The 15,379-nt window shown below is 44.8% G+C and overlaps 1 protein-coding gene across 2 annotated transcripts; it reads right to left on the bottom strand.

Moving 5' to 3' along the window:
• Positions 1 to 6,340: 6,340 nt before the first annotated feature.
• Positions 6,341 to 9,026, bottom strand: LOC109758457 (probable helicase MAGATAMA 3). Of its 2 annotated transcripts, XM_040391029.2 has the most exons (5): positions 7,904 to 9,026; positions 7,485 to 7,812; positions 7,127 to 7,376; positions 6,790 to 7,009; positions 6,341 to 6,672 (listed from the first exon to the last, which is right to left on the bottom strand). In XM_040391029.2, exons 1-4 carry the CDS (start codon positions 8,900 to 8,902, stop codon positions 6,796 to 6,798), a joined length of 1,791 nt encoding a protein of 596 aa, XP_040246963.2. In that variant the 5' UTR covers positions 8,903 to 9,026; the 3' UTR covers positions 6,341 to 6,672; positions 6,790 to 6,795. The 2 variants fall into 2 exon arrangements, with proteins under 2 accessions (XP_040246963.2, XP_073354816.1); XM_073498715.1 differs by having other exon boundaries at positions 6,341 to 7,009.
• Positions 9,027 to 15,379: the final 6,353 nt, after the last annotated feature.

The raw sequence follows: 15,379 nt of genomic DNA, 5'->3' as shown, positions 1-15,379 counted from the left end.
AAATGTTGAATGTTCCATTTGAGGAGTTCTTCCAGTTTCTCAATCAAAAGGCCCTCGATAAATCAACGATCACTTGCTACTGTCTGTAAGTAGTACTACTTCTGTCATTAAGTCTCTCTATATAGGTCAGCTCTTTCATTGCATGTATTTATAATTATCCTCACTATATTATGCAGATTGAAGATCGCCGAATTGAAGAAAAGACAAATCGGTGATATTGGATCCATTAACACAAATCTCATAGATGCAACTGAGGTTAAATATCATGCCGAAAATACCGAGGCCAACTTGCTACGATCGTTGGTAATAAATGAAAACAAAGATATAATACGCTTTCCTTACAACTTCAAGTGAGTGTTACTGTCTTGTGCATATTCGGTTTCCCTTATTAGTCCAGGTTATAGTAATGTAATTGATGACTTATATGCATGCGTGCGCAGCTTCCACTATATTCTCCTAGAGATTAAGCTTGAGAAGGGACTAGTAACCGTCTTAGACTCGAGACGAAAAGATCCCCAGGACTATGCGGACATGACTCAAATGCTCGAGAAGTAAGTTAAATCGATCATTATCCACCATATCAGCAACTTTGTTCATTTCCTGATATCAAGTAATTGTTTTCTTTGTCTGGCAGGGTTTGGAGAAAAGTCACCAAAAAAGCTCCGGGACTGCCGAAGAAGCTGCAATTTAGACACCCGAAAGTAAGTATTATAGTAGCATGTTCTGCGCATCTCCTAGTGATTCAAGCGCTAGTTTCATCAATACCATTTAGCATGCTTGCTTATCAGTTTGATTGACCTCTATTTCTTGTAAAGTGGTTGTGGCAGGAACAAGGGAATGATTTCTGTGGATACTACGCTTGCGAGTCCATCCGCTACACGACCTGTGAGCGGGGCTACTCTGACGAACAATATGAAGTGCGTAAGAAATAATATTCACAATTTTATTTTATTACCATCATTTGTGTTGAGTTTCATTTATTCATATATATATATATATATATATGTGTGTGTGTGTGTGTGTATATATATATATATGTATGTATTGACCCCTTCTTCAAATTAGATCTTTCGGATGCGGGATGAACTCCTACCACCAGATCGTATGCGAGCAATTCAAGAGGAATTGGCGGCATTCTTCCTTGACCACGTGATCGCTGAAAACGGAGAATACTATGTGGACCCTGTGTACATATATAATTAGGAGATTATATTGTAAGAGATAATTATTGTATATATGTAGCCGGTAGTGTCGGATAGATATACGAGAACTTGTTGTTCGACCAATCTCCCGGAGAAGGAGAGGTGGTCGATATCACTTCTCTCTGTATGCATATATATGTTCGTGACGATCTTCTGTTTCCTTCATTTGCTTACTAGCTAGCGTGTCTAGTCCTCTCTATACGTATATAGTACGTAGCGTCGACCAAGCACGGAGATAAGAGAGGACACTTCTCTCTATTAATTAGCTAGCTAACACAATATATGAAACACCTAAATTAACCCCCCAAAACCCCCACCCCCCCCCCCTTCAAAAACAAAAACCCCAGCCCCTGAAATGCTGACGCGTGGATGCCTATTGGTCCCGGTTAGTGCCACCAACCGGGACCAAAGGCCCTCCTGCCTGGGCTCGCCGCACCGGCCACGTGGAGGCCCATCTGTCCCGGTTCGTGTAAGAACCGGGACTAAAGGGCTAGGGCATTAGTAACGACCCTTTAGTCCCGGTTCAACAACCGGGACAAAAGGCCCTTACCAACCGGGACAGATGACCCTTTTTCTACTAGTGCCCTTCTGGCAGCTTGGTGGACACTGTGTTTACTGGCAATGCTTCTGCTGTCTGGAGAGGTATAGAACATGGGCTAGAGCTGGTGAAAAAAGGCATGATCTGGAGAGTGGGTAACGGCAATAGTATCAGAACTTGGCGAGATCCATGGATCCCAAGAGGGCCTGTGCTAAAACCAATTACCCCAAAAAGAAGATGTCGACTGAACAGAGTTTCTGAGTTTCTTGATCATAGAGGTAATTGGAATATTGATCTTCTAAATGAACAATTTTGGCCGGTAGACGTGCAAGTGATCCGGAGCATTCGAACATCACCGAGCTAGGATGATGATTTTCTTGCATGGTTTCCGGGCAAGTTTGGGCAATTCTCAGTCAAATCGGCCTACCATTGGGCGATGCAGGAGCACATACAACGTCACAACCCAGGTGCTAGCAGCTCAAGACCCAAGGGGGATCGCGCCTGTTGGAACTGGGTGTGGAAGGCCCGAGTACCACATAAAATGCGAACATTTGCATGGAAGGTCTCGGTTGGCGTGTTAGCTACTGCAGCATGCAAAGTAAAGTGTCACATTAGCGAATCTGAAGTTTGTCGGTTGTGCGGAGATTCAAAGGATGGCTCATTTCATGCATTAATAACATGTCCAAGCTCTGTCGCGATATGGAATACAATGAGGTAGGTTTGGCCACTCCCGACTAATGATGAGTTAATCTACACGGGGCCGGAATGGTTAATGTCACTGCTTGCGGATAGGCCAGAGAAGATACGCGCAATGATTATCATGTTGCTTTGGCGCATATGGTCTGTACGGAATGACCAGTTGCACCATAAAGCCACTCCACCGCTTGACATCACAAAAGACTTTTTATGCAGCTATTTATGTTCTTTCAATCAGGCCCAGAAGTACATAATTGAGGATATCATTAAAGGAAAAATGACCGTGGATGAACAGGTGGCCATCCCGGCTCCTATTAGTGCTAAACGTGCACCCTGGCCAAAACCTCCCCTGGGATGGGTCGCACTATCTACGGATGGATCATTTGTGAAGGAGACAGGACTAGCTGGGTCCGGCATGGTGCTTAGGGATTCCGAGGGGGAGGTTATCTTCTCGGCTTACCGGTACCAGTTCAACTGCAAAGATGCCCTTGAAGAAGAGATTAGCGCTATTCTTGAAGGAGTGTCAATGAGTATACAGCGGTCAGAATTGCCAATTGTGATCCAATCCGATAACGCGACCGTTGTTGCTGCATTGACTGATGACTCGTTGGACTGTTCTGCATACGGTCATCTCATGTTGGAGATCAAGAAAACGCTAGACTCGCGTGGGTTTATTCCGTTGAAAATTGAGCGTCATCAAAATAGAGTTGCTCATAGTTTAGCTAGTATAGGAAGATCTGGTGGTAGCACCGCTTGTTGGTTGCTCCGTGTGCCAGACAGCGTTACTCATGATGTACTAGCAGACTGTAATTCTGTTTCTGAGAAATAAAACCCACATTATCCCGCAAAAAAAAGAATCCCTTTCATCATGCTAAGTACATGGGAGTTCCACATCACCTACAAAAACAAAGAAAACTAACAAAAAACAACTAAGAATAAAGAATATGGAATGCTCGAGATGAAAAGAGTAAATGCTGGAAATTATGCACATGGACATGCAATTGGCTAAATGAGACATGATATAAGGAGATAATATGCAATAAATGAGATCCAAAAATGCGTATAAAATAGAGCCATCAATTGCTAGATGGCTAAATGATTAGACTGTTTTGCAGAAAATTAGAGGAATCAATGAAAGCGAACATCGGTGGTAGAAATGTTAGAGCAGGCAGCAAATGAAGTCTTTCTTGCAATTCAAGGCTGGCGTTTTGGTGTGCTCCGGATGAAGTGGAGATCTGGGAAATTTAGCTTGTGTGAGGACCGTGATTTAGAAGCCCCTTTTGGTCATTTGTTGTTTATTTTTCTTTGCTCAAATGTAAATGTCTGGCTTGTGTACTTTGATTTTACCCATTTCTGTGGTATGGTAGTTGGTAGTTTGTATTAGTATAAGCAGGGTACCTGCTGATGGTGATCGGAAGTCCTAGGTGGATTTTACAAGGTCATGGTCAGCTTACGGCTGGTTAGGTGCCCTAGGTTATATCGTGTGTGATGTCTTTGATCCTGTGTTTAGTAGTTGTAGAAGACTTGATGGTTTTTTTATAAATGAAACCGGAGGGAGGACCCTCTTTATCCAAAAAAAAACGTGGCATATCTTTGTGTACACTTTACGTTCGGATTTTTTTTTAAAGGGCTGCAATAGGGTGGGAAGATTTTTAGCACTGTTGAGCGATCCTAATACTCCGGCAAGAAAAAAGAATCCTCGTAAGCAAAAGAGCGACCCGAACACCCCTTGCAAATTGTATGCATGTGGATAAGATGAATGAAAACCTGATGTCATCGATTCTTTTGAAACTCTAAAATTCAAATATTTTAACTCCTGAATTGCGAATACAATTTTAAGATTCATCAAATTGGCCAGATATGTCTCAGTGAGTTTCAATACTACTCCCTCCGTCTTTGAAAGAGTGTACTTCCAACTTTGTTGGAGGTCAAACTATTTTAAAGTTTGACCGAGTTTGTGCAAAAATATGTCAATGCTTGTGAAACCAAATATGTATATGACGAAAATATATTTTCTTATGAATCTAATGCTACTAATTTGATGTCATAAATGTTGGTCTACTATTGTATAAATACGGTTAAATATAAAAAAGTTTGACTTTCCAACAAAGTTGGAAGTACATTCTTTTAAGGACGGAGGGAGTACATCTCATAGTGCATATTTTCCCCCAAAACACCTTAAAAGTGGCCATCAAGAGATTTATTACTAGCCATCCAAAGATTTATGGAGTTGGGTTCTCAAAAAAGAGATTTATGGAGTTGGTAGGCGAGCTTGTCCGGAGTCTGTGGTATGGATTGAGTTGCGACAACGGCCCGACGCACAATGTGGCGAATGTTGACCAGATGTGTTTTACGTACTTCAATCAATAGTATAATGAAAACCACTACGTAACTGGGCCACATATTTGCCCTCCCCTTTTCTCTTACAACAGTTTTAACATGGACCCTCTCATCTCCTCTTTACATGAGAGGTAAGAGTATATAATAGATCTGAGCCGTTGATTTCATTAAGTAGTGGGTCTGAGTACCCGTCAAAAAATTGATGGGTCGAGTAAGGATGAGGATTTGGCGGTCTTGGGTGCTCTACCAGCTATATGAATATTAAATTAAAAAAATACCATGATCTTTATTAAAAAGAATGGATTTTTGGGATATCAAACTTGGGTGTCTAATCTACTCCCGTATGAAGTTTCATGAAGAAACGACATCCATGATATTGTTAGTAAAACAGTCTAAAGAATCCTATGTAAGAAAAAAAAAACTATTTGAATGGATCATAGGTCTGACTGTTATGTTCGCCACAGATACTATGTATGCCATTTCTTAATGAAACTAAATGAGGGAGTAGAATGGGCACCAAGTTTGATATCCTAAAATTCCAAGTTTTTTCTTAATTTCGTGCTTTCTAAATTTAATATTTATGGGGGGGGGGGGGGGGGGGGGGGGGGGGGCGGTTGGAGCACTCACTCAGGGATACCATGCATTTATCGTCTGATTAGCTCTTACCTTCTCACCTCTACTGTATGCATATATCTAAATAGCATGGCATCATCAATGATTTTCGCAAAATTAAAATTCAAAATTGTTCATCTCTCAAACCAAAAACATGATGATGATCCGCTTTTACCGCTGGCTTCCTTTCAACGAGTTTTACGAAAATGCCAGGTTTTCTTTTTTGTCAAAATATGACAACATGGGATCTAGATTCTAAGCACTTGTCGAGACGAACGCACGGGTGAAGATGACCGAACAATTTAAAATTTTAATTTCATACAATGATGTCAGCATGATGCATGCGATTTCTACATTCATGCAAGTGCTTTAGAGAAAAATCTTATTGGGAGATACTAGCACAGGAAGACAGTATGCTCCATATATTTTCCCCTAAAATAACAGATAGATAGATTTTATTAATGAAAACCATTACTTACATAGTTCTAATTATAGTAATCCAGCATTTTTGGCTTGTTGATAGTTCGTTTGGTGGGGAGGAATTGGTCCTTCTCTTCTCACTTCAAGATTTATAATCTGAAGCCATTGGTTGAGGTCACATATTTTACAATAATGAAGTCTTAAGCAAACTGGTTTAGTCAATTATTCGAACTACTGTTTTATTCATACGATATAATTTGCGTTTTAACAAATCAGACCTTTGTGGGGGCTTCCCTGATTTCTCTTATCATTGATGGATTAGAAAAAAAACCATAGGGCCATCCAAGTCAGACGTTCCTTGGTAAAAGCAACACAGCACTATTTTTTCCGAGGAAAGGTGCCCAGCTCCTCAGTTTCATTTCTGAAATCAGACTACATAGTCCAACATGATTATACCCTGGCCATCCTCTTACGCTAGGCTTCTGACCACAGCACACAGCTAAAGGGCAAGAACCAAAACAAAACAGCTAAGTACCAGGTAATATCCTTTCTATTCCACCTCACACAGGCGAAATATCACCGCTCCGCACACTCCAAACTCCTCTGAGAACATGTTACATGCACAAAAATAGAAACCTATAGGCTCAAACAAGCAAAGTGCAAACTAAGAGTTAGTATGTTATCTGCGCACTTGGCTCTGTAAGTTCCTCTATGTGTATCACTTGATGCGGAGGCCAAGGGTAATCCTCCTTTTCGGAAAAAATGGCTCTGTAAGTTCCTGTGGTTTGCATCAGCGGTCAGCGGCTCAGCGCACATCCCTATGCCTTCCCGTTCAGAATTTCATGTTTAGTCCATCTTGGATTTCTGAAGGTTAGAAACGGTAGTTGCAAGTTGCAACACTTACTGTCAGATGCTTCTTTCCACAATTAAGTTAGCTCTGAAATTAAGAAGCAGTGCCAAGGATTGATTTACTCATCGTACCCAAGATCATGAGCTGCATATACCAAGACGAGCATCCACCATCTTGAGCAGACGGTTGACTTCATCCTGCTTGATCGCGACACTCACCACAGCACAGAGGTCTTTGTCGTCGTTGCCATCATAGAAGCATCCTCTTTCTTTTGCATCGGCCACTATCTTCTGCCAGACTGTCCTGCTGCTCGACAATGTAGCCGCGTCGCCAAGAATCCAGAAGCAATGCCTGCAAAAGAAGACAGCAACAGAAGCGCCCACAACTGAAGTAGCAACATATGGCCCCAATTTTACTATGAGTTGAAGAAGTCCTCTCGACCAACCAGGCGACTAATTGTTCACTCACTTGGCCCGTGTTTGCGCCACGTTGGTACGCCTCTGATCGGAGAGGAACCCGACCGATCCATGGGTATTGGCCCGCACGGCGGAGAAGATGACGACATCCTCCTCGGCACCCTGGAACCCGTCCACGGTTCGGATCTTTACGGATAAACCGCAATACTTGTCGTGCTCCAAAGCAAGGCTCTCCTGGATGGCGCGGACTTGGGCCTTGTACGGCGATACCACGCCCACGCTGAGCTTGCTTCTTGTGTCAACTGACTCAGTACACACAAACCCAAACTCAACTGATGATAGGAAGCAAAGGAAAGGAAATATGTTTGATGAATCTACAGCTGCGGAATATTTAGGTAGCTGCAGCATACCTTGGGACAATCTCTGCACAATCCGGGTCACCGCAGCGACCTCAGCAGCGTTGCTCAGGCTTGTGCCATGCATGCCCGAGCTTTCGATCCCACCTTGGATGTTGATGAAGGAGTAGGGGCCATACATTGGGCCATCCAGGAGCTTCCTCTCGTAGTCTCTGTGAAGGACGTTGGGGCCATCTGTCACCTTCCTACAGTAAAAACTTGAGATGGGGAACTTGCTTATTTCCGGGTGCATCCTGTACTGCACATCGAGGAGGTGCTTCGGGTGTCCTAGCAAGCAAAGCCTCTCGAACAGACTTCTTCCAAAGCCGGCCTCGGCGCTGAGCTGGAGCAGCCAATTGTGAGTGTGAGCATTGCTTGATCTGATACACCGGGACTGACCAACCGACAGGCTAGAAGAAAAAGGATAACATTACCTTGCTTTTGACAAGCGCTGGTAGCTGGCATTCATCACCGATAAGAACAGCACGGTGGATACCAAGCTGTAGAGGTATCAGCGACTCACACTCCTTCAGCTGCGCCGCCTCATCGATAACAAGGAGCTCAAACGGCTTGAAATCACGGACACGTCGCAGATTGAATGAGCTAGCAGCAGTGCAAAGTATGATCGTGGCGTTGTTCAGTATGTAGTCTTCGATTTTGCTTGAATCGCTTGGAAGCAAATCAAACCAATCGGGCAAGTGTTTTAGCTTGTTAAGACACAATGCTCTTGCTTCTTGGAACTCTGGCCACCCCCCGTTTTTTAAGAAGAGTTTCCCCAGAGGGCGCTCCGGCTCCGACCGGAGAAGTTTCCCGAAAGCTTCGAGTGAGCGCAGGATCTCATCCAGGTAATCAAATCTCCTAGCGGGTAAGGGAAGATCATTGCGGAGAGTCTCGAAGCAGTGGCGCGGTGCTTCCTCATGACATTGGTAATTGTCTATGAAGAATTCCTTGAATGTCAACTTCCTCCTCCTCTCTAGTTCAGCATCCCCCACCCCTTGCAGCCGCAAAATATCACCCGTACGCTCCGATCGAACATCCTTAAGATACGAAGAGTGCATGGCCAACGGCTTCACAAGAAGTTCTAGCATGCCATTCACATAGTGCCTCCAGTGCGCCGCCACATTCACAAGTCGGTACACACGCCAATCCAAGAAGATGTTTGCAAGGTTTTCATCCACGTTCATCCGATCTTCGTTGCCAAACAACACGACATTGCCCAGGGAGAAGTGTTTTCCACCGCCGCCGTAGGACTCATCCTCGAGAAGACCGAGGACACGGGAGGCAACCTCCACAACCGCCGTGTTGGTCGGAGCGCAAGCTAGTGTCCTGCGGTTTTTCTTCAGCATTGACCACAAGAGAGATATGATGGCCTTGGTTTTCCCTGTTCCAGGTGGTCCCCAGATAAGGCGCACCCAGCACCTAGCTTCATCCATTGCTGAAACACAATCAAGTACCGCCTTCTGCTGTGAGGTGTTGAGCTTGAATTTTTCAAGGCCATCCAGCGCCTTATCTGACGCTAACCCTGAAGATACCTCTGGCAACAATGAATTGCGATCCTGGCCGACCTGCCATCAGAAAATAGGAACCATCACAACATATTGATCAAGTAGAAAGACACAAACCATGCGATAGTACTAAATAGATACATACAGTTGGAGCATACTCTGCAATCCTCTCTACGAGGCTACTGCCCCAACGGCTAAGGATGCCGGCTTTCAGTTCCAGTGCATCATGTATATGATTGTTGGTCTTCATATTGATAAGAAAGACTGCAAAAAGAGGCAATGCGATCACTTCTTTTTGACCTTGTCGTTTGACAGGTAGTTTACCCGACAGCAGCCTTATTAATATTGTTGTGCCAGTGTCTACCACTTGGGGGGGAGGTGTTGGTGCATTTTTCTTTTCTTTTTCGAAAAGGGGGTGAGCCCATGCCTCTACATCAACTGCTGTTGCATTTTTCTTGAGAAGAGATGGCACGGCAATGTCTTGTGAAGAGGTGACAGTATTGTCCATATCTTCAGAATAGCCGGTGGTGGTGCCTTCGTCATCCTTGCTTCCACTTTTACTATCTTCGGATGGAGGCACTACAGCTATGACAAATGGGTCCAAGTCTATGTGGCGGGTCGGTTTCCGACTTGTGAGCACCAATATATCCTCGACTTTCGGGGCGTAACTACCAGCTGGCCGAGGTTCCTTGAACGAGATACAGAATTCTGAAGTGCGTTCCTGTTGGATCCAGATCACTTGGGCCACCGGCGCGTGCCGGATGCCGCGCAGTGCGGAGCAGAGATCCGCACGAGTTTCTTCCAATAGTGGAGCCATGAATGAGCCCATGTACCCCTCTACCGAAGTGAAAGTTGTTGGTATCACCTTCACCTGAATGAAATGAAGCACGTACATATATAGAGGTTAGCAGCAACTTGTCAGATCTTTGTAGGAGCATTTTTATTTTCCTTTCGAAAAGAGGGTTGAGACCCAGTCCTCTGCATTGAACGGGAAAAGTATCGGGTGCTCCCACTTGGGGTGCTCCCGGTGGTCCAAATTAGAAAAGAAAACATTCTTAAATGTTCCCAAAAAATCCGAAAAAAAAGTGAATGCTCACAAGGAATGTGACTACTACCCCCAAAAATTTCATGTCCAAACTCGAAACGCACATTGAGAAACAAAAATGTGAATTCTAGCATGAATAGTGTAAGAAAAAGACAAAAGCAACATTGATACTATTCACATCTGGATTTCACTTTTTTGTTTCTCAATGTGCATTTAGAGTTTGGACCTGAAATTTTTAGGGGTTGTAGTCACATTCCTTGTGAACATTCATATTTTTTTGAAACATTTAAGAACGTTTCTTTTTAATTTGGAGCACCGGGATTCCCCCAAGATGGGAGCACCTGATAGTTTCCCGCATCGATCGATGCACACAGACGTCAAACAATTGTTGCAACGTTTACACGGTCCAGCACAAGTTTAGGAAATATAAAGAAAGGCCGGACAGAACAACCAATGAGAAAGAACACCAATATATGAAGCCTCATGCAACACAAATCCTATTAGTACGGTGCCACCCATATAGCCATGTGCAATAACGGCAGCAGGCACAGCTAGATCGATGCCCGTGCCCTAAAAAATCACCCCCCCCCCCCCCAATCCCATACCCCCCAATCCCATATTTTTTTGGATAAAGGGTGTGTTTTATTAACTCAAAATGATGCATCAGAATAGAAACACAATGTGTACATCCCTCTGCATAACTAAGATTCACACAGCCCCCAATCTCATATGAGCCCTAAATTAATTTCGAAAGCTTGCTCTACAGCTGATCTAACATTACGCATATACTTCATCCAGAAGAAGCAAGCTATACTTAGCCTTGCCAAGTACTCCCTCCTTCCCATAATAAATGTCTCAATCTTAGTACAATTTTGGGAGCAGTACAGAGCGTCAATATATGATTAATGGAAGCAAGAAACGAAGGAAGAGGGAAAGACTCGCCTCGTTCTTGAAGAAATCATCGTTGAGCAGATCTTGCAGTTTCCATGAGAAGCTTGGCTTTGGCGGCCCCTTGTACCTGTTCCAATCTGGCGTAGTGGAAATGCTCCTCCATGGATCCGCTTTCCCCACCGGTCCAAGCCGCCGGACTCCGCCGCCTAGGGAAGCCTTCCTTCGCAGACGCCCGGCGGTGGCTCTGCTCAATGCGGCGAGGCGTGAAGGAATCAGATGGCGCATAGCCGCAGCCATGCTTGGAATGGAGCGGCAGCCTCCAGCAGGAAGATGGAAAAAGGGTCTGCGTTTTGGGATACTCCGCCCTTGTCGATGTGGGCTCTGTCCCTGCTCTTCCGACGATTTGGGCCGTGTCCGTCCCCTGGTTTTCTGTATTCGGCCTGCTTTAGGTCCACGGCTCCTTTTTGTTCAACGGAAAAGTGAAATGAAATCCACTAAAAAGAAACTCGAATGGGATCATTCTTTGCTCCACGGCTCCTGGAGTAAGGAATAGTGAAATGAAAAAAAAACTTGAAATGGAATTCTTCTTTGGCCATTGCTCGACACCGGTCGACTGGCGCCAGCCTCGGCTGGTTGCATCCCGACCGTGCGATGTGACTTCTCCCAGCCATTACATCTACCTCCCCTCTTTGTCTCCACGCACCCGTTTCGTTTTCCCCCAAAATCACATTAACGTGCATGGGAAGGCGACAACGAGCACAGCCAACCGCCACCGTGGACCCACGCGTGCGCGACCGACCTCGGCTTGTTGCATCTCAAAGAAAACAAGTCATTGTTGGTTCGGTCGCCATTGCAACATCCCACGGCACGGTTCCAGTTGGCCGTCGTCTCCATTGCAGCATCTCGAGCGACGGTTCCAGCTCTCCGGGGTGGTTGTTGTAGCATCCCATAGCACGATTCCAACTCGTCATCGTCGCCATTGCAGCATCCCGAGCGACGGTTCCACCTCACTAGGGTCGCCATTGCAGCATCCCATGACACAGTTCCAGCTCAAGTGGTCGCCAGTTGCAGCCCATCGCGGACACCGTTGCAGCATCTTATGGCCTAGGTTTCGGCTCGTGGTCGTCATAGTTGCAACATCCCGTCGCTACGGTTCCAGCATACGAGGACCTCCGTCATAGCACCCCAGGTCGCCGTGGTTTCAGCACGCGGTGGACCCCCCCCCCCCCCCCGGGTCGTCGCCATCGTAGCCCCAGCGCCGTGGTTCCATGCAGGACACGCTGTCGTAGCACCCGACCGACGCGGTTGCAACACGCGGTCCATAGCAATCGTAACCATCATAGCACCCCTACCGCCGCGTCCCTAGTTGCAGCGTGCCCTACCTTGTCGTTGTAGCACCCTGCCACTGTTGTTCTAACAAGACAGGGTGCTGGTCACATCACTCGGCGCCGACGGCTCCATCACCTGCCTCTCTCCCCGTCGCAGCATGCCACGTTAGATGGCTCATTGTCTCCAGCCCCGACGGCTAAGGCTCTGATGTGGAGAGGAAGGGAGTGAGTGGGCGGCCATCATAGATGAGAAGGAAGGAGAGGGGGAAGGGCATGAAGGAGGTGTGAGACGGTGCATGGAGGTGGTGTGTGGCCGTCGACGACAAGGATATGCGTGGCTCTGGAGTATCTGCGCGATGACAAAATGGATTGCGACATGGGGACAACAATTGTTGTCTGAGGGGGGGGGCTTTCCCTAGACATAAGGATGGGGAACCGATGGGTAGGGCCTGTAAATGACGTGTCACATGTCCAAGAGAGCGTCCGATAGAGGTGACCGGCCCAAGCCTTGACTGATCGCCTGACATAGACCATTTAGTTCTTATGGTGGCACTATTCACGTGTTTAGTTCAAAGGAATAGAACAAAGAAACAATAGATGGTTTTTGTTTGCAAATAAAACTCTGGATTTATATTAAAAACTTCTAACAATACAGGACATCTCAAAAACCAATGAAATTACAAACAGGTTCTTACATAGCGAAACAAACTTAATCTCCAATATGAGCCAAAGCCGCACCATCGCGGCCGCTCCATCGTTGAAGTCAGTCTGACATTGTATCCTACAATCGAGGAGTCTTTGCGCTAAGGTCTAGTTGCCAACGCCACAAATAAAAAGCCGTTATCGTAGAAGCCATATGTATATGGGAAATTCTAGAGCTGGACCATTTCCTAAATAAACCTTCCGGCAACTTCACAACAATGGTGTAGAGAGCGCTGCAACAATGAAGAGGGAGCACAAACCACCAGAAAGCAATATATCGCGTCAGGGGGACACCCAAGGGGAGAGCAGGCCACATCCTCATCGCTGCCATAGAAACGATCGAGGGAACATCACCTCAATCCCCAAAGGTCGGCCTTCCACCATCCAAATCACTAGTCGCTCGCAAACACCAGCGTTGCAAAGAGCCCGAAGAAGAAGATCATTACCTAAACATCAACACGAAGACACATGGAGTGCCCATCTAGATTTGAAGGACCAGAGATGGCATATACACCACCTCCTAGGTCCAACACCGATAGCTTGGGGAACCACCGCTTTGATGAGAAATTTGTAGCAAAGAAAAAATGAATGAAATTTTGCTTGGATCTCGATTTCAAATTAAAAACCTAAGAATTTTACAATCTGCATGGACCTCTTTTTCAAATTCCTACACATGAAGAACAGGACTAGGATCGTTGGTGACGTAGTGATATTTTAGTTATACTTTTTCATGTAGTTTGACTTTTAATTTGACCGTATTTACTAGTATTCATGTGTTCCGTATTCCAGTGAACCAAACGTCAAAGCTTGCAAAATTCCAGTATTTCTAACCCTGGGTTTTGCGTAGACATTTGTATCGTATTCTTGTGTTTTTTCTATTCTTATGTTTTTGGAACCATGCAGGCGAAAGTAGCCTTAAGAGCTCGTCCAATATGTTTTTATAAAGATTAGATACCTGGATCGGTAGGATGCACATAGCTAATAACAACACACATACACAAAGAATCACACCAACATATAGTAATGTCATACAAGGCCAAAGCTATGCATCGGTGGAGTAAAATGAAAAAAGAAAAATTGCCAAGCGATTAAAACAATGATCAACAAGGCTACAACGATAACCATATCCGCATCGACCATCCCTTGACATAACAAATACAACAAGAAAGGTTCCCCAAGAGAAATACCTTCAGGAAGCGAACGCTGATCAGCCACAATATCGGCATATAAAACCAAGGCATATCATGGATTTTCATTCTAAAGATCAAGTCCGAGCAATGCCTTCAACAAGACAACACCACAAAAAATATTTTCATTGTTAGGTATAACCAATTGATAGGGTTTGAAGGAAATATGCCCTAGAGGCAACAATAAAGTTGTTATTTATATTTCCTTATATCATGATAAATGTTTATTATTCATGCTAGAATTGTATTAACCAGAAACTTGATACATGTATGGATACATAGACAAAACACAGTGTCCCTAGTAAGCCTCCACTAGACTAGCTCGTTAATCCAAGATGGTTAAGTTTCCTAACCATAGGCATGTGTTGTCATTTGATGAACGGGATCACATCATTAGGAGAATGATGTGATGGACAAGACCCATCCGTTAGCTTAGCATAATGATCGTTAAGTTCTATTGCTATTGCTTTCTTCATGTCATATACATATTCCTTTGACTATGAGATTATGCAAATCCCGGATACCGGAGGAATACCTTGTGTGCTATCAAACGTCACAACGTAACTGGGTGATTATAAAGATGCTCTACAGGTATGTCTGAAGGTGTTTGTTCGGTTGGCACAGATCGAGATTAGGATTTGTCACTCTGATTATCGGAGAGGTATCTCTGGGCCCTCTCGGTAATGCACATCATAATAAGCCTTGCAAGCAATGTGACTAATGAGTTAGTTGCAGGATGATGTATTACAGAACGAGTAAAGAGACTTGTCAGTAACAAGATTGAACTAGGTATGAAGATACCGACAATCAAATCTCGGGCAAGTAACATACCGTTGACAAAGGGAATAACGTATGTTGTCATTATGGTACGACCGATAAAGATCTTCGTAGAATATGTGGGAACCAATATGAGCATCCAGGTTCCTCTATTGGTTATTGACCGGAGAGGTATCTCGGTCATGTCTACATAGTTCTCGAACCCATAGGGTCCGCACGCTTATCGTTCGATGACGATTTTGTATTATATGAGTTATGTGATTTGGTGACCGAATGTTGTTCGGAGTCCCGGATGAGATCACGGACATGACGAGGAGTCTCGAAATGGTCGAGAGGTAAATATTCATATATATATAGGATGATGGTATTCCGACACCGGAAGTGTTCTGGGGGTATCGGGTACATATCGGGTCACCGGAAGGGGTTCCGGGCATCCCCCCAGCAACTACATGGGCCTAATGGGCCAAGAAGGGGA

The sequence above is a fragment of the Aegilops tauschii genome, chromosome 5 (assembly GCF_002575655.3).
Source record: "Aegilops tauschii subsp. strangulata cultivar AL8/78 chromosome 5, Aet v6.0, whole genome shotgun sequence".
Taxonomy (NCBI): Eukaryota; Viridiplantae; Streptophyta; class Magnoliopsida; order Poales; family Poaceae; genus Aegilops; species Aegilops tauschii.
This window is presented reverse-complemented; position numbering and strand designations above follow the sequence as displayed.

Bases quoted from the DNA above. Each gene is read 5' to 3' on its own strand.
- LOC109758457 (XM_073498715.1), bottom strand. From the start codon at position 8,902: ATGGATGAAGCTAGGTGCTGGGTGCGCCTTATCTGGGGACCACCTGGA. The intron at 7,813-7,903 runs GTAATGTTATCC...TGGCTGCTCCAG, and splicing joins CAGCGCTTGTCAAAAGCAAG to CTCAGCGCCGAGGCCGGCTT. The intron at 7,010-7,126 runs GTGAGTGAACAA...CTTCTTTTGCAG, and splicing joins GTGGCGCAAACACGGGCCAA to GCATTGCTTCTGGATTCTTG.